General features: G+C 39.2%; 2 protein-coding genes across 12 annotated transcripts in view; both read right to left on the reverse strand.

Annotated features, from left to right (window-relative positions):
• Positions 1-7,736, reverse strand: part of CUBN (cubilin) — a 273,177-nt gene extending 265,441 nt beyond the window's left edge. Inside the window, exons 1-6 of the mRNA XM_049626901.1 lie at positions 7,444-7,736; positions 6,927-7,056; positions 5,688-5,783; positions 5,089-5,127; positions 2,471-2,572; positions 1,179-1,282 (exon numbers count right to left, since the gene is read on the reverse strand). Of these exons, the coding sequence (XP_049482858.1) occupies positions 1,179-1,282; positions 2,471-2,572; positions 5,089-5,127; positions 5,688-5,783; positions 6,927-7,056; positions 7,444-7,556 (584 nt within the window). The 5' untranslated portion in view covers positions 7,557-7,736. The remainder of the gene's footprint in view (positions 1-1,178; positions 1,283-2,470; positions 2,573-5,088; positions 5,128-5,687; positions 5,784-6,926; positions 7,057-7,443) is intronic.
• A 1,657-nt stretch (positions 7,737-9,393) lies between these two features.
• Positions 9,394-26,424, reverse strand: part of TRDMT1 (tRNA aspartic acid methyltransferase 1) — a 95,541-nt gene continuing 78,510 nt past the window's right edge. For 9 of the 11 annotated variants that reach the window (XM_049626883.1, XM_049626884.1, XM_049626888.1 and 6 more), the window contains one exon: positions 17,311-25,595. In XM_049626883.1, the coding sequence (XP_049482840.1) occupies positions 25,495-25,595 (101 nt within the window). In that variant the 3' untranslated portion in view covers positions 17,311-25,494. Of the gene's footprint in view, positions 10,818-14,167; positions 14,915-17,310; positions 25,596-26,424 lie in introns of those variants that run through there. The other 2 variants (XR_007456905.1, XM_049626889.1) reach the window with 2 other exon arrangements.

Below are 26,424 nucleotides of genomic sequence, written 5' to 3' on the forward strand. Positions count from 1 at the left end.
GCCTTTTTTGACAAACGATGAGAAAATAACAAAATTACTGCACTCATTTTTGCTGGAAAGAATAGGATGGATATTGTTACAAGGGAATGGAAGAACAAGATAGCAGAGGCATTAGTAAGAAAGCAAACAATTGCTCTTTACTCCACTGAGATTATACCCCTGAGGACTGAAAGAATGTGTTCACGTTATAACACAATCAACTTTTTTCACCTTTTAATAATCACAGAACATAGGAGCCCAACCAAAATATGGGGCAAGATCATGTCTAGAGTTCTTAAGTTTTTTTTTTTAAGTGACTTTAAGGAACTATATAAAAGTAAGTTTGATGTTGATCTGCCAAAAATTTCTAGACTTGATGGAAAGATAATGTGTCAGCCACTATAGCTTTAATAACCAATACTCAGACAGTCTGATGGGAACGTGGAGGTGTGGTTATGCCTAACTCAGCTTAGTAAGGGAAGGGACGTTTTCTTAGGGTGATGCCTGAGCTGAGCAGGAGGACTCTCTAGACAGAGTAGGTCAGAAGATAGGAACTCTGTGATGATTGTGGTAAGGGGCCTCACAGCTCTTTCAAGACAGGCAATGAGAGGTAACTACATGGAGAAAACCTCAGTTCAGTCTCTGGTCTTGTTATGGTCAACATTTTACATAGCACTTGACTGAAGATATCCTTACTCAAGCTAGCAGCTCACTTCTCCAATGAATGAGTGCAGCAGGGGCTTGTGGGTATGGTGGGGTAGCCCTCTTCTGGTTAATGCTCTTCAACGGCAGCCCCTTCAGTGCTCTGACTTCTACTAAGTCTTCAGCCTTGTCTTCCCCATGCTGTCCCTACTCCCTGTGCCAGCCACCGGGTCCTTCTTCCCATTCCTCCGGGACTCCAGAGAAAGGGGGTAAGAGTTCATGGGGTAAGAGTTGAGGACGTACAAGGGTTTCTTCATCTAAATAAATAGTTGTGTGTCATTAAATAAGAGTCATATATTTCTCATGGATGCTCTTGACTATGGGATGTTTAAGTCCTTCAAAAACATACCCTAATGTTAAGAAAGAAAGACAGGGGTGGGGGGAAGAAGGAAGGAAGGAAGGAAGGAAGGAAGGAAGGAAGGAAGGAAAGAAGGAAAAAAAGAGAAGAAAAGAAAAAAGAAAAGGAAAAAGGAAAAGAAAGAAAAGAAAAACATTACCTGTAACTGCCTGCTGTATTTACACACGTGGATCCATTCTGGCAGCCCAAGGGTGTTTCTGAGTAAATCTCACATTCGTTCACATCAACTGAGCACAGAGGACCCTGCATTCGTGTAAAGAATGAAGTCAGGTGCCATGGGTCACAGAAGCATCTGGGGCCAATATTCATACGATATGGTTAAGGATTTATATATCCACTGAAGTCCTCAGTCAAGCGAAATACAATCACACTAATACTAATACTAGTTAATATCCAGTTATCCTTCCTCTTGAACTCAGATTTGGCCTAAGGGAGCCAAAGAGCTCTTGGTAAAATCATGCCAGTTGCACAAGAAGAATCCTTTTATGGGGGCCTGGGTGGCTCAGTTGGTTAAGTGCCCGACTTCGGCTCAGGTCACGGTCTTGCAGTTCATGTGTGCAAGCCCCACACTGAGCCCTGCGTTGGGCTCTGTGCTGACAGCTCAGAGCCTGAAGCCTGCTTTGGATTCTGTGTCTCGCTCTCTCTCTGCCCCTCCCCGACATGTGCCCATGCTCTCTCTCTCTCGCTCTCTCTCTGTCTCTTTCTCTCTCTCTCAAAAATAAATAAACATAAAAAAAAAAAAAACTTAGGCAAATCCTTATACAAAGTAATCCTCATGTGACTATGAAGCTATGCCTGGAAATATTCACTTAATTTTTTTTTTTAATGCACATGTCAGGAACATTTTCACCATTAATAGAAAAGGACAAGAATATTTACACAGCTATGTCAAGATTTCTTAGTACTGGGGCGCCTGGGTGGCTCAATTGGTTGAGCATTGGACTTCAGCTCAGGTCATGATCTCATGGTTCCTGAGTTTGAGCCCCTAGTTCAGGGTCTCTGCTGTCATCACCGAGCTGGCTTTGGATCCTCTGTCTCCCTCTCTCCTGCCCCTCTCTGCTTCTGAGCTTGAGCACGCATGCATGCTCTCTCTCTCTCTCTCTCTCTCTCTCTCAAGAAACAATTTTTTTAAAGATTCATTTAGTACTTTCAGTGCTGAACAATTTAAATTGATGCTAGCCAATATATCACGCCCTCCCATGTAGCTATGCAGCCAAGTGATCCTCTCCTTAAGACGGCTTAATGTTCAGTGGGTTATATAATCATGCTCACCACCGTTTGGATTTTGGCATTCTTGGTGTAAGTCATTTGATTCAGGAGACCACAGAATCCTAGAAACTTCGGATGGAGAATGAAACATGTCTGAATGCTTCCAAAGAAACCACTGATGCTGACTCACCAGCATTTTCAACCAAAGATGGAGCGACTCACCTCCCACTGTGAGGTGCAGATGCAAACAAAGGAATTGTGAAGATTGAGGCAGGTCCCACCATTTTGGCAGGGGTTGCTGCTGCAGACCTTTTTGTCCACCGTCTGAAACAAAGACAGGGCAGTCAGTGAGACCATCGTACTCTCAGCAGGCAGCAAAGAAAGGCATGTTTCAGGGCAGGTGCGCGTGTAAAGCACATTCCACTCCTCCTCCAGGGAGACTCAGCCTCCATTACTCTAAAGCAATTACCCAAGTTCTTCTCCGAATCAACTCTCTCATGAAAAACAACAGCAACAACAAAGTGTTTCACATTTTCAGTCTACGCATGTTCCTTCGCTATTTAGAAGCATTTAGCCAGGGATGGGATGAGGCGTGAGGGGAGAAGATGCTCGCTCTACTCTTTGGAAAAGCATTGTTCACCTGGGAAACATACGTTGGTGGACAAGAGTCAAGATTTCAGACTGGGAATAATAATGGACATTCCTATTGTACTAAGAAAACCAAATGGAAATACCGGTTCTTTTTTTGTTATTCTTATCTTTGGTACCTCCAGATAAGCATGTGAAATCTGATCATCTTTTGCTGTCACCCGTCCTCCCATGGGTAAAGATGGCTGAACTCTTCTCACCCCGAGTCCCTTTATTTGAAATGCGGGCTTATGTACACCCTCCACTCCTGTGCTCACGTGACGACTTTCAGACCAGAATCACAAACAGACCTGCCTTTGTCTATATGACCTGGAGAATCTTCCCGTATGTCAGCTACCAGTTCCAATCTCGTAAGCTTTGTAATACCTCTGGGGGGCAAGAAAACTTCTTTAGAGAGGACATGCAATTGTGCAAGAAAACCTATTTTATTAACTTCGCCTAATCATAGTCTAATTCTCTAGAAATGGGGTGAAAAAATAAATTTTTAAAAATTAAAGTTTTTAAAACAGGGGCAAAGTAATTACTACGTTCTTTTTTTATTCAGTGACTCAGAGAAAGTCATGTCTGTTCCCCTCATTTTACAGATGAAACTGAGAGCCAGAGGGTTGCCCACTGACTAAGCACCATTTATAGCCAAACCATCTGTCTTCCTTTGTCAAAAGTCAGGTGACCATGCATGTGGGGGTCTCTTTCTGGAGTCTGTTTTCTTTCATTAGTCCATCTATCTTTGTGCCAGGATCACAATTAGCCCTGTTTGTCAGAGGACACTCTTAAGGAAATTAACCACAACTCATTAGAAGTTTGCTGGCATACAAAAGCAACGTTGTCTGGGGCTTTAAAACTCAAAAGCATATGGGGGGCCAGCAGGAAATGGAATCAGTAAGCAGCCAGGAGGAAGACAATGGGGAACGATGGCTAACTATTGTACCCAGAGAGCTTTGACCTATTGGAATGCATAAAAGGCATTTATATCCAAAAATCATTAAAAAATTCCTCCTGGGGGGTGGGGAAAGGGACACAGTCTGAAGTAATTTGACCATGGCCTCCAGCTCTTGACCTTTCACAGGAATAATGAAGCACTCTAGGAGACTGGAAACTCTAGCACTGTGTCTTCTCGACAGGTATGATTCCTTGCTTGTTTCATTCATTCAACTACTCCCTAAGAAGATAAAGGTTGAGGGGCAATTGATTATCAAGGTCAGGAAGAGAATACACAACGTGAACTTGCCTGCCAAATTTAAAACACCAAAGTAGAGAGCAACACTTGAAGCATCATCACAACAGACCCAGAATATTAGAACAGGGATTCTTAACCTGGAATCTCCTTACTTTATTTTTATTTAAAATTTTTTTAACATCTTATTTATTTTTGAGAGAGAGAGAGACAGAACACAGTGGGGAGGGGCAGAGAGAGAGGGAGACACAATCTGAAGTAGGTTCTGGGCTCCGAGCTATCAGCACAGAGCCCGATGCCGGGCTTGAACCCACAAACCATGAACTCATGACCTGAGCCAAAGTCAGATGCTTAACCGACTGAGCCACCCAGCACCCCTGGAATCTCCTTACTTTTATTCAGAAATTTTAATATGGGGACACTCTGTGCATTTCTCTGGGTAGAAGGTTGTAGCTCCTATGAAAATCTTAAAAACACCAGCCAACTTCAGAACAGGTGAGAAGTCTAAAATCACAAGGACTAGTTTACAAACATGTACTAGTGAAGTCATGGAAGGGTTGCTCGAAGAAACTGCTCAAATTTAATTACCAGCAAATGTACCTGTAAGAAAGTTTGAAATATTTTGTGATACACCCCAAGCCTCTGAGTTTAATGTTGGAGAAGATGCACAGCCTTTCGACACATCAGCAAGTTGGGTGGTCACACTTAAGCCCACATGACATGGTCAAAGAATGACAACGTTAAGAGGCAGAGCACGTGAAATGCTGAACTCAGAAGGTTTCACATGCTCACATGCTTCACATGCCCAGGTACCCGGGGCCCGTCACTTGATGTGACGCTTGGGTTCCTCATCTATGTCCTGGGCGGCATAAACGGCGATGAGAATTGGATCACGGGAAAGAGCCAAGTCCTTGATACGGATCACCCGTCTACCCTCAGGTGAGAATGCCAGCTGCATCAGTGGTACCAGCACATTTCCAGTGAAAGATGTCAGCCAAGTGGTAGTTATGGGACTTACCTGCTGTAGGCTTTGAAATTTTCTCTCCAGATCCGCAAGCTAAGCGGTGAGGAAGAGAAAGCATTGGTTAGCATTTCACATGTGCTACTGTCCCCTGGCCTATTTTCCTAACACCCTCTGGTGGGGGCTCGCTTGGTTTGTCTGTTCCTTTTTTATTGTTTTTCCCCTCCCCATCCCTCTCTCCTCCAGGCTTCCCTCCTTTCTACTCTCTTCCATCATATACATCGTTTTTTTAAGGCATTAAAAAAAAAAAAAAGAAGTACAACCCACTGATGAGTTGATTCATTGCTCCTCTGCACACAGTGATGGGATTTTCATAAACGACAGTGATTCATCCACTTCACCAATAAGAAGCTTCTATCAGAGGGGGAGCAAGACTTACTTATGCGACAAGTTCTTGTCACAGCATTGTCAACCTTCTGCCCATCGCTACCTCTACGTCCCCTGTTAGAGCTGTGTCATTTAACCAGAAAGTTCATCATCACAATGCTAAATTTCTAAAGAGGACCCAAAGTTGGTATATCGCCTGCAGAAATGGATGCTTACAAAGTTGAATGAAGGAGAGCTATTTACTCTAATGATGTAGATGTCAGACTTACCTTAGAATTAAGCTGATGGATTTGACTGGAGATATTCTGAGGCAGACTGACAGCACTCCTTTTTAAACTTGTAATATCATCTTTGTTTTTCTGGATCTAATTTTAAAAAGAAAAAGGAGGAGGAGAATGCTTGCCAGCGAAAAGATCATGTGTATGTTACAGATACAAAATTTTTAAAATTTGAGTACTGTTCTATTTTAAACACTAAGATCTTGCCCATCATTATAAAATTCAAAACAATACCATGTATAATAAATTGCAGACTAAAATAGCCATGGCATAATTCCATTTACCCCTTTCAGGAACGACATTATCAAGGTACTTTCCATTTGCATTTTTTCTCATAACAATTTGGAGTGCTTGTTAAGAGGCCTGGCGTGGAATCAGATTGCTTGGGGTTTGAAATCTTGACTCAGTCATTTACTGGGTGTCCTTGGGCAAGTTGCTGTGCTGCTGAAAGTTTCCTTTATCTCCCTTACAAATGGGGTGATAATAAAGCTGGGGTCTCCTGGGTGGCTCAGTTGGTTAAGAGTCCGACTTTGGCTCAAGTCATGATCTCATGGTTCATGGGTTTGAGCCCCGCATCAGGCTCTGGGTTGACAGCTCAGAGCCTGGAGCCTGCTAAAGATTCTGTGTCTCCCTCTCTCTCTGCCCCTCCCCCGCTCATACTCTTTGTCTTTCTCTCTCTCAAAAATAAATAAACATTAAAAGAAGAATTTTTAAATAATAAAGCCAAACTCATAGTGTAGTGGTGGGGGGTGGAGGAGGTAATGCACACCAGTGCTGAGCACAATGGATAGCCCATAGAAAGCTCTAAATAATGTCAGCTTTCAACATTACAAAGGATATACTAGCATGATTTACTAAACAATGAACACTGAAAACAGTAAGGCAAGAGAATAATTGACCAATTCTGTTCTCTGGCAGAAGTAAAATGTCACATCCAAACCTTTCTCTGGCCCCTCTCCTTCCTTGATCCTCATGAGAAGGAGTCCCCTGTACCACCCTGTGTACCTTCTCTGGATTAGAGGACATAAACCCACACAATGAGCCATTTCCTACTAGAATTACTCCTGCTCATCATTAACCCTAGGGCATTGTTTCTTCACTAGGACTTATCTCACCTCTGGTTATGTTCCCTGGGCTAAAGATTTAAGGTGTGGATTCATATAGACCTCTTGAATTAAGTGACCATACACAGATATACAAAATTACTTGAATATATTTCCATTGCATTACCTGATGTAAACATTCGCCGAGGTCTTCATCATTTAATTTGATTTTTCCCAGGGATCCAGTTCGAAATTCAATGTTTTGAGCAGACCCTGTAAGAAACACTAGATTTCCCTTCTCTGCAGCCATTCGGGGCCTATATAAATCAAACCAGAGAATGCATCAATAATTAGCATATAATTTTAAACAACAAAGTTTCTCACTGAATATACATAGACTGTATACACATTTGCCATGTGGTCAACTCAACCACATTCTCCCTGGTCATCTGCCATTTTTTTCCCTGCAAATTTCCTAGAGACATCTACTAATTGCATACTTGCCTTGTTTGCAAAATGGTAAGTGAATAATTTACGTACAAGAAGATAATCCCATACATCAGTCTCAATGTTCTTCCCTATTTGTTTTTAACATCATTGTTTTCCTCAAGAAAAATTACACCTTTGCTTATCTGGCTATTTGTGGAAACTAATGACCCCACTGCCCTACACCCTCAGCAGCAATGATGCACGTGTCTACTTACTGTTGGAGGTCAGTATTTCTTTTCTGTCTCTGCAGCACGAGCTCTCCAACTTCCCCATTTGATTCAGCAAATGTCACCAAAATAACCAAACTCCATAGAAAAGGTGAGGACATATTCCTCACCAACCCTCCTAGGTTGTCAGGTAAGAAGGAAGCCAGTCCAGCCAAGTGTGGGATTTTAGAGAAAGCAAACCAGGCAGATGTACTTTGGCCCGTGGAATATCCTGCAACTTTCAGTCCTCTCTTCTTTGCCCTGGAAGGCTGTGTTACTTTTCCTTCCCGAGGGAGGTAAATGATCTTAGATCTTCAGTACTCTTCAACTTGTGAGAGGTCAAAATCTACCTTTAAGTGATGCACAATTTAATCATTATCTGTGTGACCTTTGAGACAGTAACAAACTGCTTTGGAAACATCCACTAAAACAATCCTTGCTTCAGAAGCAGCTACCTTTAATAAACATTAAAACAAAGTAGACACCCTTTCAGCAAATGATACTCAAACAACTGGATATCCACATGCAAAAAAAATGAGGTTGGACCATACTTTACACCATATACAAAAACTGACTCAAAATTAATCAAATCCCTAAATACAGGAGCTAGCACTCTTAGAAGAAAACAAAGGGGGAAAGCTTCACGAATTTGACTTGGCACTGATTTTTTTTGGATATGACACCAAAAGCAAAGGCAACAACAACAACAAAAAATGGGTAAGTTGGATACTTCAAAATGAAAAAAAAAAAAACAAAACAAAAAACTTTTGTTTCCCAAGGGACACCATCAACACAGTGAAAAGGCAACTCACAGAATGGGAAAAAATATTTACTAGTTATGTATATGATAAGAGGCTAATATCCAGAATGCATAAAGAGTTCCCATAACTTAACAAAAACGAAAAATAACCTAGTTTTAAAATGGGTAAAGAAAATAGGCATTTCTCGGAGGAAGATGTACAAATTGCCTAAGAGCACATGAAAAGACGACCAACATCACTATTCATTAGGGAAATGTAAACCAAACCCACAAGGAGACCCTACTTCACAGCCATTACGATGGCTACTACCAAAACAAACAAACAAATAAACAAACAAACAAAAGAAAACAAAAGTCTTGGTGAGGATGTGGAGAAAGCTGAACCCTTGTGTGCTCTTCGTGAGGATGTAAAATGGTGCAATCACTACAAAACAGTATGGCGATTCCTGAAAAAATTAAACAGAATTACCTCGTGATCTAACAATTCCACATCTGGGTATGTACCCAAAATAATTGAAAAAAAAAGAGAGAGAGAGACTCAAAGAGATATTTGTACACCCATGTTTGTAGCAGCTTACTCACAATGGCCAAAATATGGAGGCAACCCAAATGAACACCCACTACAACATGGGTGAACCTTGAGGACATCATGCTAAGTGAAATAAGCCAGACACAAAAGGACAAATACTGTATGATTCCATTGCCACAAAGAACCTCAAGTAGTCAAATGCACAGAGACAGAATGTAGCACAGTGGTTCCCTGGGGTCGGGGGAGGGAAATGGGGAGTTATTGTTTAATGGTTACAGAGTTTCACTTTGGAAAGACGAAAGAAGGTTCTGGAGATGGATGCAGGTGACCATTGCCCAACAACGAGAATGTATGTAATGCCACTGAACTTTAAAAATGATTAAAATGATAAATTTTATGTTATGTAGATTTTACACTTAAAAAGAATTGAAACCAGGGGTGCCTGGGTGGCTCAGTTGGTTAAGCATCTGGCTCTTGATTTCACCTCAGGTCATGATCTCACAGTTCATCGGTTCAAGCCCCACATCTGGCTCTGTGCTGATGGTGCAGAGCCGGCTTGAGACTCTCTCTCTTTCTCTCTCTCTCTCTCTCTCTGCCCCTCCTCCACTCATATTCTCTCTCTCTCTCTCCACGCCCCCATCTCCTCCCCTCTCTCTCCCTCCCTCAAAATAAATAAATAAACTCAAAAAAAAATTGTAACCAGAATTAGAAAGATGGAATGGGAATCTGTTGCTATAGGAGAAATAAAAGGCTGCTTTGCATGTAGGCTCATTGTTTTCAAAAATTTAGAAAAAGAGTCTGTGAAAAACTTGGGGGTGCCATCTGAAATTTTAGATAGTATCTACATAAAACTACCCCCTTAAAGAAAGCGGTATACTTGATACTATGAAGAAACTTAACACTGCTTCACACCTGTTCTATTCAAACATAGCCACAAAAACTAACTGGCAAGATGTTGTTTACTTGAGACGGGTACTGAGGTCACGCAATGAGTTTTCTTGTTATTTTGTTTGTTTTAAGCGAGGGACATAATACAATAAATGGTATCTCCAGTTGAATACGTTCTTTTAAAGTTACATTTGTCCCAATTTTGTTTAAAACCTTCACAACTTGGGGTAGGGGTAGGGGGAAAGCTTGACCTGGTGAAATATTTGTCAACTTAGAACCAGACGAAATAAGACGAAATGGAAGACGGTTCCAATCTTCCAACACAAAGGACATTTCTGTTCCATTGAGCTATGAACATAACTATTTTCATGATTGTATTTTCCTGAAGATCATTGTACTCGGCAAATCTTTTCTTGCAATCGAAAAGGTCTGCAGCATGATCTTGACAAGAACTTCCTGTTTTATAGGATTTTCCTGGGGTACTAATGTGCTTATTATTAAACAAAGTAAAGATAATTTCTTTGCTCCCAATCTGGGCATACAATCCTAATCGTCTCTCACTATAGGAAAACACACACACACAACAAAAACAGAAACAAAACAAGAAAGAAATATCCTCACAAGCTCTGAGTGACTTGGTGAGGGGGAATTTTACGTCCAGCTCACCTACTCAGCTCTAGCTGAGATCAGTAGACAAGTCAGACCATCTGCATATGATGCCTTGGGGAAGCAATATAAAAATATAAAAATCAATTGCTGTTTCCACAGCATTCGCATGCATTCTATTTACTTGCCTTATTTGGAATTTCTTCAGGAAAGAGAAATTAAAATAATCTTAGAATCCAAGACCTTCAGACTCAGAAGGTGAATAATCACCCCTCTTCCCTCCCCCAAGGTAAACTTTCTATGGACCTGAAACCCTGTCTTTCATTGACTAGCAAACCACCCATTTCCTCCATAATCCAGAATGCATTCCACAAAGCCTAGATGTGCCCTTTACATATTAGCCACACTATAAAAACGACAGGAAAACAAATGAAATACATTGTGGATTCTTCCCTTCACAGTCATATCTAGGGGGACACCATGTGGTTGAAGGGTTACGAACATGGGGTCTGAAGCTCACTCACCTGGGTTCAAGGGCTCCATCGCTTCCTAACCATGTGGCCCTGTTTCTTCATCAGGAGAAAGATAATCATCATAGCACTGGAGGTGTATAAAATGTTTAGCACATTCAGTCTCTTGGCACATAAATACTTCTCCACTAAATAGAAAGCGCTATTGCCATGTAAATAAATATAATAATACCTCTCCTTCCTCTCCCACCACTTGGGTTTGGGTTCGTTAAAATAAGAAGTGATAGAAGAATTCACAGTCGATTTTAAAATCTTGGGTACAAGGAAAGTCAGTGGGGTCTCATCCCTCCTCTTTTGGAAGAGGATTCCAGAACAGAGACATGCATCGGTGACCTCGAGTGCAGTCTATGGAGTTCGGAGTGTAGCACGCTGTGTGGCGTGCAGCTAATCCACACCCCTCCCAAACCTGCCTCGCGGTCTGGCTTCCCTACCTCTCCCTAGGGCTCCACAGCAATTCTTACAGAAGTCTCACCTCCCTCTTCTCCCTCTTTCTCCCCTGACGGAACCGCCAGAATCCAGTTGTAAGACTCAGAACTGTCTTTGCCTTTCTTCCTCCTTTAACTTCTCCAAGATGTACAACCTTTGTTCTTTCTGTGTGTCATCTGCTTCACCCCCTTCTTCTATTCTGAATCCTCAGTCCCCACCCTTCTTAGTAATTCCCAACACAATGCACAAATGAAAACCCTGTGGTCATCAAAAACGTACGTGGAGGGAAAGCCCAATATGCTAAAATTTCACATGAGGAAAACTGCTGGTTAACAAGGGATCACTGTAGTCAGGACACTGATAAGGACAAAAAAGAAAAAAAAAGAAAAAGAAAAACACTAATAGGAAAGAGAATTAACTCTGCCTGGGAAGAGCAATGCAGGTTTCCCTGGAGACCAGCTGTGTCTTACAGAATGAACAGTTCTCCAGGCAAACTAATAGGACTGGGAGTTTCAGACAGAGAAAATGGACACCCAGTTAGAAAAGAAGTCAACTTTTCTAAGTTAGAAAAGAAGTCAACAGGACCAGAGCAGTGTGGGTCTGTGGGAGATGAAATTTCTAAAATGGACCAGAAGTCATATCAAGAAGGACTTTGAAATGTCATTGCAATGAGCCCCATTATTTTAAATAATGACGAATTATGAGAGTGTTTTAGGCAGGAGATTAATTCACATGGTCACGTTTGTATTTAACAAGCATTCCCGCAGAGACAAGTCTCGGACCCAGAGCTAGTGAGGACGATGGTGTACAGTTAAAGAGCCACGAACTGGGAAGGCCCCACTGGATGCACTGGCAGAGAGAGCAGGAAACAGTGCAATAAATATTTAGGAAATAGAAGTACTGGGACAGTTAAGGGGGAGGGGTTGGTGTTCAGGTTTCTTGTTTGAGAAATTGGAAGGACAGAGGTGTTGATAATTGAGTAAGAGAGAATAATCAGGGGGATGAGGTTTTGGAGAGAATACCCTGAGTTCAGATTTGGAAGCACAGATCTGAGGGACACCTGCCATGCACTGCTGTCCCACGGCTTCACTCTGCAAGTGGTTTAGTCATCCGCGATGGGTGCAGAGAAGATCGATCCAGAGATGGCCCAAACTACACCCTTGCTACCTACTTAAAGCGTGATCCACAGACCCAGCACAGGTATCAGCCAGGAGCTTGTCAGAAATGCAAAACTCTCAGGTTCATTCTTGGACTCACTGAATCCGAATCTGCATTTTACAAAGATCCTCCTTTCCTCCCCCAGGGGGATGAGGGCATCTTCACTCAATAAGGAGTCATGTGGTCTCCAAATGCATCTTTATTTCCATTCTCCAATCTATTTCTTAGATTGACCTAGCTTTTCATAACTTTCTTTTCTATTTTCTAATTCTTTATCTTCTTTGGTTCCACGTCGTGAAGAGTTTTTTGGATTTATCTTTAAGATTCTTATTTTAAAAACTTTCCTATTTTTAATTTTAAAAATGCTTTCTTATTCTTGTTTCATGGTTATAATATCTCGTATTACTTGAAAAATATAGTTGCTTTTCTGAAGCTTTCTCCTGTTTACCACATGGTCTCTGGTTTCTCTAAGCTCTTTTTCTCCTATTTGCTTGTTAGGTCTTTCTATTCTGTGTTGGAGGCTTTCCTCAAATACCTATTGATCCTTTTGTGTCCATTTAAATTTAAGCATAAAACACTAAAGAGTGGATGATAAGCTCTGTGTGCATGGGTGGTGTTCGTAACCAGTAAGTTTTAGCATGGGGGTGACCAACAGCAACCTGAGGTAATTTCACTGAGGAACTCCAAATGTCCATTTTTGAAGGTATTTTTCCCCTGGGGACATTCACTTTCTTCAGAAAAAAAAAATCCTCTAGCTTTATACAGGGATGAGGAAAGTTGGCGGGAAATTTTACTGCTAAGTGTATAAACTTTATTTAGACCCTTGCTTTCTATCTTTTCTCCAAATTCCTGGAGAGCACAATGCTACGTTAATGTAATTCTGCTGTTACTTTATATACCGAGGCTCACTTTTCATTCCTACCAGCTTCATCCAAATTCCATTGTTTTATAGTGTTAATAATGCTTAATAAGCACTTACTGCAGACATTATGACATTCTCAGCAATGAGGAAAATTCAAAGAAGTAAAGGTCATGACCTCCTGTAGTTTGTAATACAGGCATATGTACACATCTAGAAAGCTCTAATAGCACAACATTATAAAGATGTGCATGACAACGGGGGACAAAATATATACCAATATGCTATTAGAGAAACAGGATGCACCAAACTGAAAGAGAGGTCCTAAACCTAATCTAGGCAGACTTATAGACATAGTGGTTCTTTCTCTTTTGGAGAAAGGTGGCTGGGTAAAGGTGGGGGCATTGCCTGAGGATCTCAAGTGGCAGGTTGAAAATGTGTGATTTAATCCAGAGAGTTGCTCTTATGTCTTCAGTGAAATAACACTGGTGTGGTATTTCTGGCAGGCCAGCTGAACTTATCTGTGGAGGGCTTGATCAGTGTGGGAGTGAGGAGAGGGGTGAAAAACAGAGGTCTTTGGAAGAAGGGCTAGATTCTCACATCCTGTGTCTCGTTCCCATCTCATTTTATAGCTCCAATCTGCCTTTACTGCATTCTTTGGTCCCTTTTAATTTTCATATCAGTTTAAAACACTGTAGAATTAATCTGCATTTTTAGCCATTAATGGAAACACTGGTGAATATAATGATCTCTTGTAACCTTTATGACACTTAACTCATTCTCTTTTTCAGGGACATAACTTTGCTTAAAAGGCACATTTACATATGCTAGTTTTGTGATTTTCTACCAAATTTCAAGGCAATACAATATTGTTCCAATTGTCTATTCAATTTTCATGAAGGATTACATAAAATAATTATGGAAATTGGTGTAAGTTTAAAACCATTCATTTGCTCATTTTATGGGAAATGCATTACCTCCCAGGAAATTACCAAATCCACTACTGTGATGAACTGATCTCTTTGAAAGCAGTGTGGTCTTGACTCAGGGAACATAACCCAGGCATTTGTTCTCCACACTCATTACGATGATGGCTGCAATTATCCTTGAGTAGAATGGGAAAGAATTATGAGTTAATCATTACCATTTGAATAATTCAGGTTTGGCAGAGATTTTCCTAAGAAGGTAGATTTACACATTGTTGAGAGTTCAGCAGACCTCCCTGGGTTTTTTTTTTTTTTCAGATTTTTTAAAAGTATGATAATCCCTACATAACCAGGAAGGATATTACAAGAAAATTCATATCTAGAGGAAGGAATGTAACACAGGACTACAGCTCCAGGGGTGTGAATGACAGAGGTACACACACACACACACACACACACACACACACATACAATCTACATGCTAACTCAACCTCGTGTCACCTATTCTAGAAAATGTAAAATATGTACTAGGGGCTCTTGTGTCCTCGCGAGATGAGGACTGGTCAAAGATAAGGCACATACCAGAGGCAACATAAATTGCTAGGATCGGTGGCTCCAAAAGCCACTGAGGAAACAACACAGCTTTCTCTACCTCCAAAAGCCTCTACCTACCAGGATTTCAGCACGTCACTGGATTCATCTGAACTTATTTCCATGAAGGTGTGAAGCAGTGACATGGAGGTTACCTTTGGTGAGTACCATGGGTAAACCCTCCTGACGTTCCTTTTCCAAGGTAACCTAAAAAGAACAAAATAAGTTTTCCAATCGGTGACTCCTGAAATTCCCTGAACAAGGCAGCGGAGTGGAAGATTCAGACACCGTGGTTCATACCACTGTCAGAGGAAAATGCCAGATTGCACCAACACTGGATGTGAGGGACGCGTAGGCGGCAATTGCAACTTGCACTGGATCCGATCCTTTGAAAAGGGGGAAATGCAGTTTTGTTACAATATTTTGTGTAGGATGGAGGAGGAGAGCAAGTGAGGTGAGCCTGTCACCACTGAGCGGGGGCAGGGAGAAAAAGACGACTTTGGGGACATTGGCACACTACAGAATTCCGCCTCTTGTACTTCTAATCGTGGAGAAGCACACAGAAGCATCTTTCTCTGGCAATGGGAGGCTTTGCTTCATTGATGTGATTTATCATGGGAGGAGTGTTTTCACAAGGCTGATGCCTGACCAAGCACCATCATTCCCAGGAGATTCGTTAATTGAAGTGCCACACAGATCTGGGGGAAGATACAAAGTGTTGTCATCAGGGCAGGAAGAAGGATGAGATGACCTCACCTCTCGGTCTTTTTCAGTGCCCTTATTCCAAGATCTATAAAAACCAAAGCCTTTGTCCCTTTGTGTGTGTGTGTGTGTGTGTGTGTGTGTGTTTTATAGAAGCTTGGGCTATATTTATTACAGAAGTACTGCTAAATCAGGTTTTGTCAACAATTCCTAGACTATGTTTACAGGAGGCATAAACAATTCCCTAGGAGTTTTCTGGTATTAAATACTTTTCATATAAAACCTAATGTGTTTTTCTTATTTAGGCTGACTGAGAGAATGATTCCAACGATTCCCCAGGTCATCAAAAACCATAATGATTGTGCTGTGAAATGCAGCACACTCATATTCAAGTCAGATTAACTGGACAATTATTTATTAGGGACCCACCATTTGTCAGCAGCTGACAGAGGTGCTGAGGAAACAGAACAGGTTAAGATGCAGCCTCTGTTTGAGGAGGGGAAGGGGCAGGGGGGAGTCTGGGGAGGAGACTGTATTATGCACCATCAGAATGCAAATGAAGCAGTGAGCAGTGACTTCCAAGCCAGCTTAAAATGACCAGACTCCATGGTTGAGACTTGGAATCAAGTACTGCTTTTGAAATAAAGAAAGTTTTTAATTATAAAAGTAATATAACTGTACTATATTCAACTTGCAAAGTATAAACCAGAAAACTTAGAAATTCAATTACTCTCTTGTAACCCTTACCTATTACTTGATTGCAGCCTATTTTCAGATGAATCATTTCATAGTTATAATCATAGGATATACATGTATAGACTTGTGTCTTCGCCTCTTTTTTCACATGAGCCTAATCCAGTGTCATCACCTAGTCTCCTTAACAATAACCGTACAAAGCTGCATAAAGTTATATATACTCATATATTATTTATATGCTAAATTCACATACCATTTTCCCCCTTGCAAAAAGAAAAAAAGAACAAGACAATGTAAACAGTGTGAACAGTTAAAACAACATTTTATCCTCTCACTTATTTAAGATGGTGATTTATAAGTATTTGAAATCTACAATAAGAGAGTGAACTCCATTTCCAGGGCTGTTCTCGCTTCTGTCATATTAGGTTGTTGTATTTATTACGTGCTTTTGTTTTATGTACTATGTTGCTTTCACAAAGTGGTCTCTTCTTCTGTTGTAGCTGTTTCCTTAAGAAAAATTTTTTATTATGAAAAATACCAAACATATAGAATTACAATAATACATTATATGTTTACCACAACTATATTTAATCTATTTTATTCTTTTGCCATATTTGCTTAATCTATATGCATGTGTATGTATTTTTTTCTAAACTATGTAAAGGAAGTTGCATACATAACATTTCACCCTTTCATAGTCAACCTGATCTCCTAAGAATAAACCTGCATTCTCCTATAGACTCACGATGCCATTATAACATCCAAGAACACCAACAAAAATCTTCCAAAACCGTCTAAAATCAGTCTAACTCCATATTCAAATTCCTCCAAGTGTACCCAACATATCTTCAGAGCTTTTTTTAAAACCAGGATTTGATTAAGTCTTTTTAGTATCTTTTAATTCTTCTTTTAAAAGATACTAATGTACAGATACAAACATTGTACAGATGTTTATTTTTTTTTTTTTTGAGAGAGATAGAGAACAAGCAAGGGAGGAGCAGAGAAAGAGGGACACACAATTCCAAGCAGGCTCCACCGCTGTCAGCACAGAGCCCACATGGGGCTCAAACCCACAAACTGTGAGATCATGACCCAAGCTGAAACCAAGACTCACACTCTTAACTGACTAAGCCACTCAGGCACCTCTAGCATCTTTTAATTCTGAAAAATTTTCTCACCTTTTTCATGATGCCAACTTTTTTTTTGGGGGGGGGGGTGGCAAATTTTAGAATTTATTTATTTTTAAATATAATTTATTGTCACATTAGCTAACATACAGTGTATACAGTGTGCTCTTGGTTTCGGGAGTAGATTCCTATGATTCATAGCTTACATACAACACCCAGTGCTCATCCCAACAAGTGCCCTCCTCAGTGTCCAACACCCATTTTCCCCTCTCCCCCACCCCCATAAACCCTCAGTTTGTTCTCTGTATTTAAGAGTCCCTTATGGTTTTCCTCCCTCTCTGTTTGAAACTATTTTCCCCCTTCCCTTCTCCCATGGTCTTCTGTTAAGTTTCTCAAGTTCCACACATGAGTGAAAATCAATGACATCTGTCTTTCTCTGACGGACTTATTTCACTTAGCATAATACCCTCCAGTTCCATCCACATTGTTGTAAATGGCAAGATTTCATTCTTTCTCATTGCCAAGTAGTATTCCATTACACACACACACACACACACACACACACCACATCTTCTTTATCCATTCATCACCTGATGGATATCTGGGCTCTTCCCATAATTTGGCTATTATTGATAGCGCTGCTATAAACATTGGGGTGTGTGTGCCCCTATGAATCAGCACTCCTGTATCCTTTGGATAAATTCCTAGTAGTGCTATTGCTGGGTCATAGAGTAATTCTATTTTTTATTCACATACCATAAAGTTCACCTTACTTAAGTGTGCAGTTAAATGTTTTTTAGTGTTTTCAGAGTTGTACCATCATCACAACTCCAGAACACTTTCACCACCTCAGAAAGAAATCCTACACCTCTCCATTTCTGCTTCCCCTGGAAATCACTAATCTACCTTACCTATTCTGGACATTTCATATAGACTGAAATTGTATAACACGTGCTCTTCTGTGTCTGACTTCTCTCACTTAGCATGTTTCCAAAGTGCATCCACATTTTGGCATGTGTCAGGCTTCATTCCTTTTTAAGGCTGAATCCATTGTACGGACAGATATACACACTGTGTTTACTTGTTCAACTGGCAAACATAGAAGTCTGTTCCATCATGAATAATGGCCCTTTGAATAATGGCCCTTATGAATAACGCTATGAACATTCATGTACAAGTTTGTGTATTTTCAATCCTCTTGGGTCATATGGCAGTTCAAGTTTTTGAGGAATTGCCAAACTGGTTTTCAAAGGGGGCTGGTTTCATCATTGTCTTATTGTTGGCCATTTAGTAGGCTTCCAGTTTTTCTGGGTTTAATATCTTCATTTCTATAGCCTTTTGTCCTCTTGAATTACATCGTTAAGGTAGATTTCTCTCGTGATTCTTGTTTTTACCATCATGTTTACTTTCAACCCACCCACATCACTTAATTTGAAGTGAGTTTCTTGTAAATAGCATGTAATTAAATGCTTTTTTTAATCCACTCTGCCAATATCTACATTATAATTAGTGTATTTTCACCCATTATATTTGAGGTAATTATTGATATGGTAGAGCTTGTATGCCATTCAATCACTTTTGTTTATTTCCTCTGCTTCTCAGTCCTGTTTCCCCTTTCTTGCCTTCCTGTGGGCCAATGAATGTTTTTTAGGATCCCAACTTGATTTAGTTACGGTGTTTTGAGTGCATTCCTTTGTGCAGTTTTTCCAGTGGTTGCTCTGGGTGTTACGATATACACCTATGACTTGTCACAGTCTCCTGGTATCAGCATTTTACCACTTCCCACGAAATAAAATCTCACTTCCATTGAGGTCCCTTTACCTTCCCTTTTAAATATCATCTTGCGTGTCAGATGGAATTACAATTTTTGCTTCAATTATCAAATGTGATTCATAAAACCCATGAGCGGCATGTTTATTGTATGTATTCCTAATTCTATTCCTTCCATTGTTCTTCCTTTCTGATGCTCCAAGCTGCCGTTTATCATTTTCTTTCTGTTTGAAAAAACCCATTAGCCATTGTTTACGGGTAGGTTTGCTAGCAAAAAATTCCTTCAGTTTTGCTTCACTTGAAAATAGCATTATTTCCCTCTTCATTCTTGCAGGATAGTTGGGAGGGGTATAGAATTTGCATGAACAGTTCTTTCTTTTCTTCCAGAACTAGAAAATGTTGTGCCACCTCCTTCTGGCCCCCATGGTATCTGGTGAAAATCTGCTGTCATTCAAACTGTGTTCCCCCTTTAGTAATATGTCACTTCTCTCTGGCTGCTTTTGATTTTTCTTTCTTTGTTTTTAGTTTTCTTGTGTTTTAATTATGATGTATCTTGGCATAGATTTCTTTAAGTTTATTCTATTTGGTTCACTCAGCTTATTGAACTTTTACAATTGTATCTTTTGCTAAATTTGAGACATTTCCATCCATTTTTTCTTTGCATATTCTCCCAGCTCCATTCTTTTTTCTCCTCTACCTCTGGGACTTCAAATATACGAAAGTTGACACTTGTTATTGTCCCACCGATCACAGAGGTTCATTCCCCACCTCCTACAATCTTTCTTCTCTCTGTTATTCAGATTGAATAAACTCTATTGGTTTATTTCCAAGCTACTGATTTAATCTTCTGTCATTTCTACTGTACCATTCATTAAGTTTATTTTGGTTATTGTATTTTTCAGTTATATAATCACCATTATTTCTTTTTCTAAAAATTGGGATATAACGCACACATCATTGTGATTCTTTTATTAACTTTTAAAAACTTTTTGCTACCTATTTCTTCACTGAAGCCTTTCTATTTTTTGTTCCACGAGAATTTGTAATTATTTGTAGAGGCATTTTTATGATGGCTGCTTTAAAATCCTTGTCAGATAATTCCAACATCTGATTCATTTTGGTGGTGTCATAAGTTTACATTCAACTTGTGATTTTATTTGTTCTTGATATGACAAATAATTTTGGATTGCGTCCTGTATATTTTGTCTATTATGTTAGGAGACTCTGGGTCTTATTTCCATCTTTTATTTTAGCAAGCAGCTACTCTGTTTATGTTTAGCATGCAGATCTTGGCCTACTTTTTGGTTTATGGTTCCAATGGCAGTTTAACTTTCAGAGCGTTTTGGTCTGCTTGGTTTATCTGTACCACTGGGGCTCTATGTGGTCCTCGACAGTCCTACATTAGGGGGAAGAAGTTCTCACCAGGCCAACTCACTGGCACCTATAGGTTAAGGTAAGGAGCCTCCTGTCCATGGTGATGAAAAGGATTCCTGGATCAGGCCTTTTGGGGTGGGATCCCCTTGTCAGTGTCCTCTGGCTGTCCAGTGTCTCAGTAAGTGAAATGAATCTCAGGCATTCCAGAAAAGTAGAATGCTTCCCCTGGACACTTGTCAGTGGGGATCCCTATATATTGCACTTGCTGGTGATATCAGACTCACCTGGTGTTGGCAGCAGGACCCCAGTTCCATCTGGGATAGGAATGAGCCATGCCGGGTTCCCACGTGAGGTTCGGAGTCAGGAAGCACCCAACTTGGATCACCTCCTTCTGTTGGATGGGAGACTGTAAGATATCCTGCAACCATGTTCCCTTGCCAGTCTTGGGATTACCTAGCTGGTTTGTTTTCTCTTCCCTCCTTTAAGAGTTCTCTTTCTGATGCCTCTTGCATTATTTTATAAACATACTTACCCAGAATTGATCACTGTACTTAGGAAGGAGCAAAGAGAAATGAGCCTGCCCTCTTGTCCAGACAAGAAGTCAGAATACAATACATATTTGTTTAAATTTCTATCTGCACATCTTCCTCAAAAGCCAAAAGATCAAGCCCTATCCTAGAATTGTTTTTTAAATCATGTGTTCCAAAGTTGAGTAAATTTGGCTATTCCCCTAAGTATGGAGGAAGTGGCAGTAACAGAAATAGTTCTCAGGAGAGTGACTCTGTTTAAATTCCACAGTGTCACGGCCTTTAGACAGCTTCTATATCAGTCCAGTATGGTGGCCATAGTCACTCATTTAACAAATATTTATTAAGTGCTCGCTGTGTGCCAGGTACCATTTTAGTCCCTGGGAAGGTAGCAGTGGAAAAGAAAAATCAAAAACCCCTGCCCTCCTGGAAGTCTACATTCTCCAAAACATGGGATATTTTTCACTTAAAACAAATTCGAATCACCGCAACTATCCAGCTCATTGTCTAATCGTCTGTAGCATGAGCTTTTTGAACAGAAAAGTCAACTTATATCTACTATCTAAGGACTTTCACATTCCATCAGGTATTTTCAATCATTTGTATGTGTGACATTTAATTGTACTTGTGTAAGGAACTGAGTAAAATAACAACTATCTTACTAAAAGTGATATTCATGCTAGATCAAATTCAGAAGGCTGAAATTTGCTCAATGTCCAAGTGTTGACTCAAGCATACAAATCTGGTTGCAAACGGGCATGTGTGTCTTTAAGTTTCAAAGTGACTTCTTCTGTTTTCCTAAAGTGAATCATTGTGCAGGGAAGGCCTTCTTAGGAAGACTACTTTATTAACCGAAGCTGATAAATGGAAATAGAGTGAGAGAAAAGGTGATGATGACCTTGGGTGATGAGATTTGAATTTGGGAGACTGGGAGAGAAGCAGTGTGGTGTCATGATGAGGAATATTGAAATTAATCATGAGTGGAACTGATTTTTAAATGGAGGACGATTCACTGTTTTCAAATATGCTAAGTTTGATGTGACAGAAAGATACTCAAGTTAAAAATATCCCAGCACAAAAATTCTAGAACAAGGCTGAGGAACAATATCGGATCTGGAGTTACCTGGGTATCATGGGCAAAAAAACCCAGAAGTTGTAGGAAAGGGTGAGACCTTAGAAAAAATGGCTTGGATGGTAAAGGGTAGGGAGGCCTGAGGACTGAATCTTCAGTAATGGATAAGAATTCAACTCCAGACCTCTGCTCTCCCCTCTCTCTCTTTAGACTCTTCAGGTGATCTCATCTGATTATAGAGCCAACTTGGCTAAATAAACATGTTCCCTACTTGCGCGCTTATAATTTAAATCTGCCCTGATATGAATAGGCATAAAGGTGCAAACAAAATAAAATACAGAGCAAATCCTTGAAGTAAACAATGGAACCGTGCTATGTACGAGCAAAGAAATGAGAACATCCCAGAGCTATGCAGAAGAGCTCTTTGGGAAAATTACCTTCCTATCTTCTCCTTTGTGAAAATTTCTATCTAGGTTCATATTAGTAGGAAAAATAAGTTTGAGAAAGCTTTAGGAATCAGGTACAGCATACTTGAGAGAGAGCTCTCAGTGCTGGATGTAGTTGAAAATAAGACTCAGAACCTCTGGTGACTACAACAAATTTATTTTAGTAGTTTGGGAATCAGAAAGCAAAAAAATTCTCTGCACAGGTTCATATTTACTGAACAAATACATTTAAAAAGGAATAAACTCACAAATCAAGACAAAAATAGTGAAATTGTTTGGGTCATGGTTGCAAATGATTTTGAAGAACATGACCATCTTAGTGTAAAATGTTCTTAGAAGTCCTAAAGAGAGAAACAGACACATAGAGGTTAGGACAATGTTTTTGTTTTTGTTTTTAAAACTGAAGGTTTAAATTTTCAGTAGCAAAGTAAAGGAATGACAGGAGAGGACAGGAAAGGAAAAAATGGGCTGACAGCTTGACTAGTATAAACTGAAGTTGAGGAACTTGTGTACGATTCTTACTGCTTTTCAATAAAATGTGCAAAGGGGCATATCTAGATATCTGGGTGAGTCTGCTGAATGGAGAAAGAGGATTGGACGGGAAGTGGATCCAAGAAAAACAAATGTTAAGAAGTTGACAGGAGAGTTGTCTGCGGTGCACTTTGACACTGGAAGCTGAGAGGGAGAGAGTTCTGGTCCAGGAACGTTGAAAGGCTGTCTTGAAAAATTACATGAGTTCACAGGCTGTAAGAAAACTGCTGAGACCATATGACCCTCACTCAATTTCAAAGTCCAAAGCTATCTGTAAATCAGTCTACAACTTGTGACCTAAAAGACTTGTAGTTCCAAGCTGAAGGCCAAATTATGAAAAGTTAGCCTTCTTTTCAATAACATAACAACCTGAGGAAAACACACTTTAACTACTTTGTCTATATGGGCTTCAAATTAGATCCTTATGACGTTATCTTGGCTTATTTGGGAACTTCTTGATTCTCAATTCTGATTTTAAACTATAAATGTATCCCCTCCACCCCCCTCATTATGAGATTTGTAATAAGGTTTGTCTTTAAACACATGTACATAATGTAGACGTGAACACTGATACATATACACATTGGCCTATATCCATATTTATCTATGAGTTTTTCTGAAGAAATGGTGGTGAGGAATGACTTTTTTTATTTAAATGTGATAAGATGTACATAACATAAAATTTGCCATTTTAAGGATTTTTAAGGATACAGTTCGGTGGCATTAAGTACATTTCCATTGGTGTGCAACCACCACCATTAAGCATCTCCAGAACTTTTTTACCACCCCAAACAGAACTCTGTACCCATTCAATGCTAACTCTTATTCCCCAGGTACCCCGAACCTTGGTAACTCTTAGTTTACTTTCTATCTCTATGAACTTGATTTTTTTACATACCCCATGTAACTGGAATTATAGAAAACTTGTCCCTTTGTGTCTGGCTTCTTTCACCGACCATAATGTCCTCAAGGGTCATCCATGTTGTTGCATGTATCAGAATTTCTTTGTTTTCATGGCTGAATAATATTCCACTGTATGTATACACTATATTTGGTTTATCCAGTCTTCACCCAAGTATGTTGGCTCTTTCCTCTTTTTGGTTATTGTGAATAATGGTGCTATGAACATTAGTATACAAATATCTGTTCGAGTCCTTACTTTCAATACTTTTGGGCATATACTTAGAAGTGAAATTGTTAGATCATAAGGTTAATTCTAGGTTTAATTTTTTGAAGGAATCATCATCTATTTTCTACAGTGGCTCACCATTTTACATTTCTACCAGCAATGCACAGGGTTCTGATTTCTCCACGTCTAAATGATTGTCTTTTAAGAATAAAAATATATTCTGTCTGCTGTCAGCACAGAGCCTGCTTCAGATCCTCTGTCCCTCTCCTGCTTATGTGCACTCTCTCTCTCAAAAATAAATGAACATTTTTTAAAAAAAGAATAAAAATATTTTTTATTTTGTGATACAATTTCTGGTCTTATTTCTTTTCATTTCTCTTCTTTTTGTCACTTGCTTTTATCACTGAAATAAAACCACAGGGTTTATAATACAAACAGTCTGATAAGAAACCGTAATTCCAAGAAGTCTGAGAGAGAAAGAGAAAGTTTAAAAAGCTAATTCACAGAACAGTCATATAAAATGGGGTCGGAGAGCAGAATTTCCTCCCTAAAATCTGAATGCCACACTACATTCCCTAGAATGTGATGCAAATTCAACTTACAACAACAAGCTAAGAAGGAAGACAAAAGCAAGTTCTGATGACAGCAAAGTAAAAGAAAATATTTATAAATAAAGAACGGACAATGAAGTTTCGCATTTTACATGGAGGTAGAATTAAAGATAATTGGATAATGTTTACCTACATTTTCTGTAGCTTCCTGATGGGGACATAATCAAGAATTTAGGATTATTTTTTCTGACACTTTCTTTAGACGGCTGTATAACACTCATAATTTGGTCTAAAACATTATATGCATTTGTTTAGATATAATTAAGAAATGTTTAAAGGATGGAATTCAGTAAAACATTCAATATTTGAAACAGGCCAGAATTAGAAGCATCATTTTAAAATCAGGAATAATCAATCTGACAATAAAATAAAATAAAATAAAAATAAAATGATAGGATTCATAAAGCAATTTGTTTAAGCAACATACAAAAACATAATTTCTCAGGTTCGCTATACTATGTCTATCATGACACTTTGTAAAATATTCATGTAGATATTCAAACTCCAATGTTCCTAAATTTCTATATACCATAATGTTATAAAGAGAATATTTTACATGTATGTTTAGCAATTTCACATGAAAATATATTCTTGTAAAGCATAATAGCAATTTTTGCTTTACAAAATACAGTAATATAAATTTTTTAAAAGTCAGCATTTTTATGATAAATCCAAATTTCTTTTTAAAGAGAGATAAAGAGAGTTTAGTAAAATTTCATCAAAATCAATTCAAAATAGAATTTCAGAATTACTACCTGGATATGAATAAATAATGTGACCATCTTTCAGAGTTATTTTTAAATTATTCATATAGGATTTTGATTAGTTTAGCTACTACATGCACATTGAGACTATTTCCAAGTAGACGATAACGCTGTTTCACTGTTATCTTCTCAGGAAATCCTAGAAAAGAGAGATAATAATTTACAAGACAATCATTTATAATACTAACTTCCAGAGACAAAAGGATGCATCCTTGAGTAGGAGCACAGTGGTCATTCACATAAATAAGTCCCTAAGGTCTCCACGAAGTTCAATAAAGAAATTAGAATCTGAAGCAAAAAATATTATCTAAAATTATAATGCCTACACCACGTGATATTATCATATCACATAACATATATTATGCTCAGTGCACACATAATTACACACATACCCTCCACAAAACTCACAGAAATCTGTATATTAACACACTTTAGGAAAAACTGTGGCTACCATTATTTCACAGTTGTTTTCCTTTAGTTAAAAACAGCTTTATGGAGATAAAATTCACCCTTTTAAAATATACAAGTCAATGGTTTTTAGGACAGTCACAGAATTTTGCATACATCTCCACTATTTAATTCCAGAATATGTTTAGTGCCTCACAAAGAATGTGGCCCACAGCTAATAATATACTCAAAAGTGAAAAGCTAAACATTTTCCTCTAAGATCAGGAATAAGACAAGGATGCCCACTTTTGCCACTTTTATTCAACAAAGTATTGGAAGTCTTACCCAGAGCAATTAGGGAAAGAAAAAGAAGTAACAGGCATCCAAATTGCAAAAGAAAAAGTAAAACTGTCACAATTTGCCGATGACATATTATACACAAACCCCCCAAAGACTCGAAAAAGCTGTTAGCACGAATACATGAATTCAGTGAAGCTTCAGGATACAAAGTTAATATACAAAGATCTGTTGTGTTTCTACACACTAACAATAAGCTATCAGAAAGAGAAATTAAGAACACA

This window comes from Panthera uncia, chromosome B4, assembly GCF_023721935.1.
Source record: "Panthera uncia isolate 11264 chromosome B4, Puncia_PCG_1.0, whole genome shotgun sequence".
Classification (NCBI taxonomy): domain Eukaryota; kingdom Metazoa; phylum Chordata; class Mammalia; order Carnivora; family Felidae; genus Panthera; species Panthera uncia.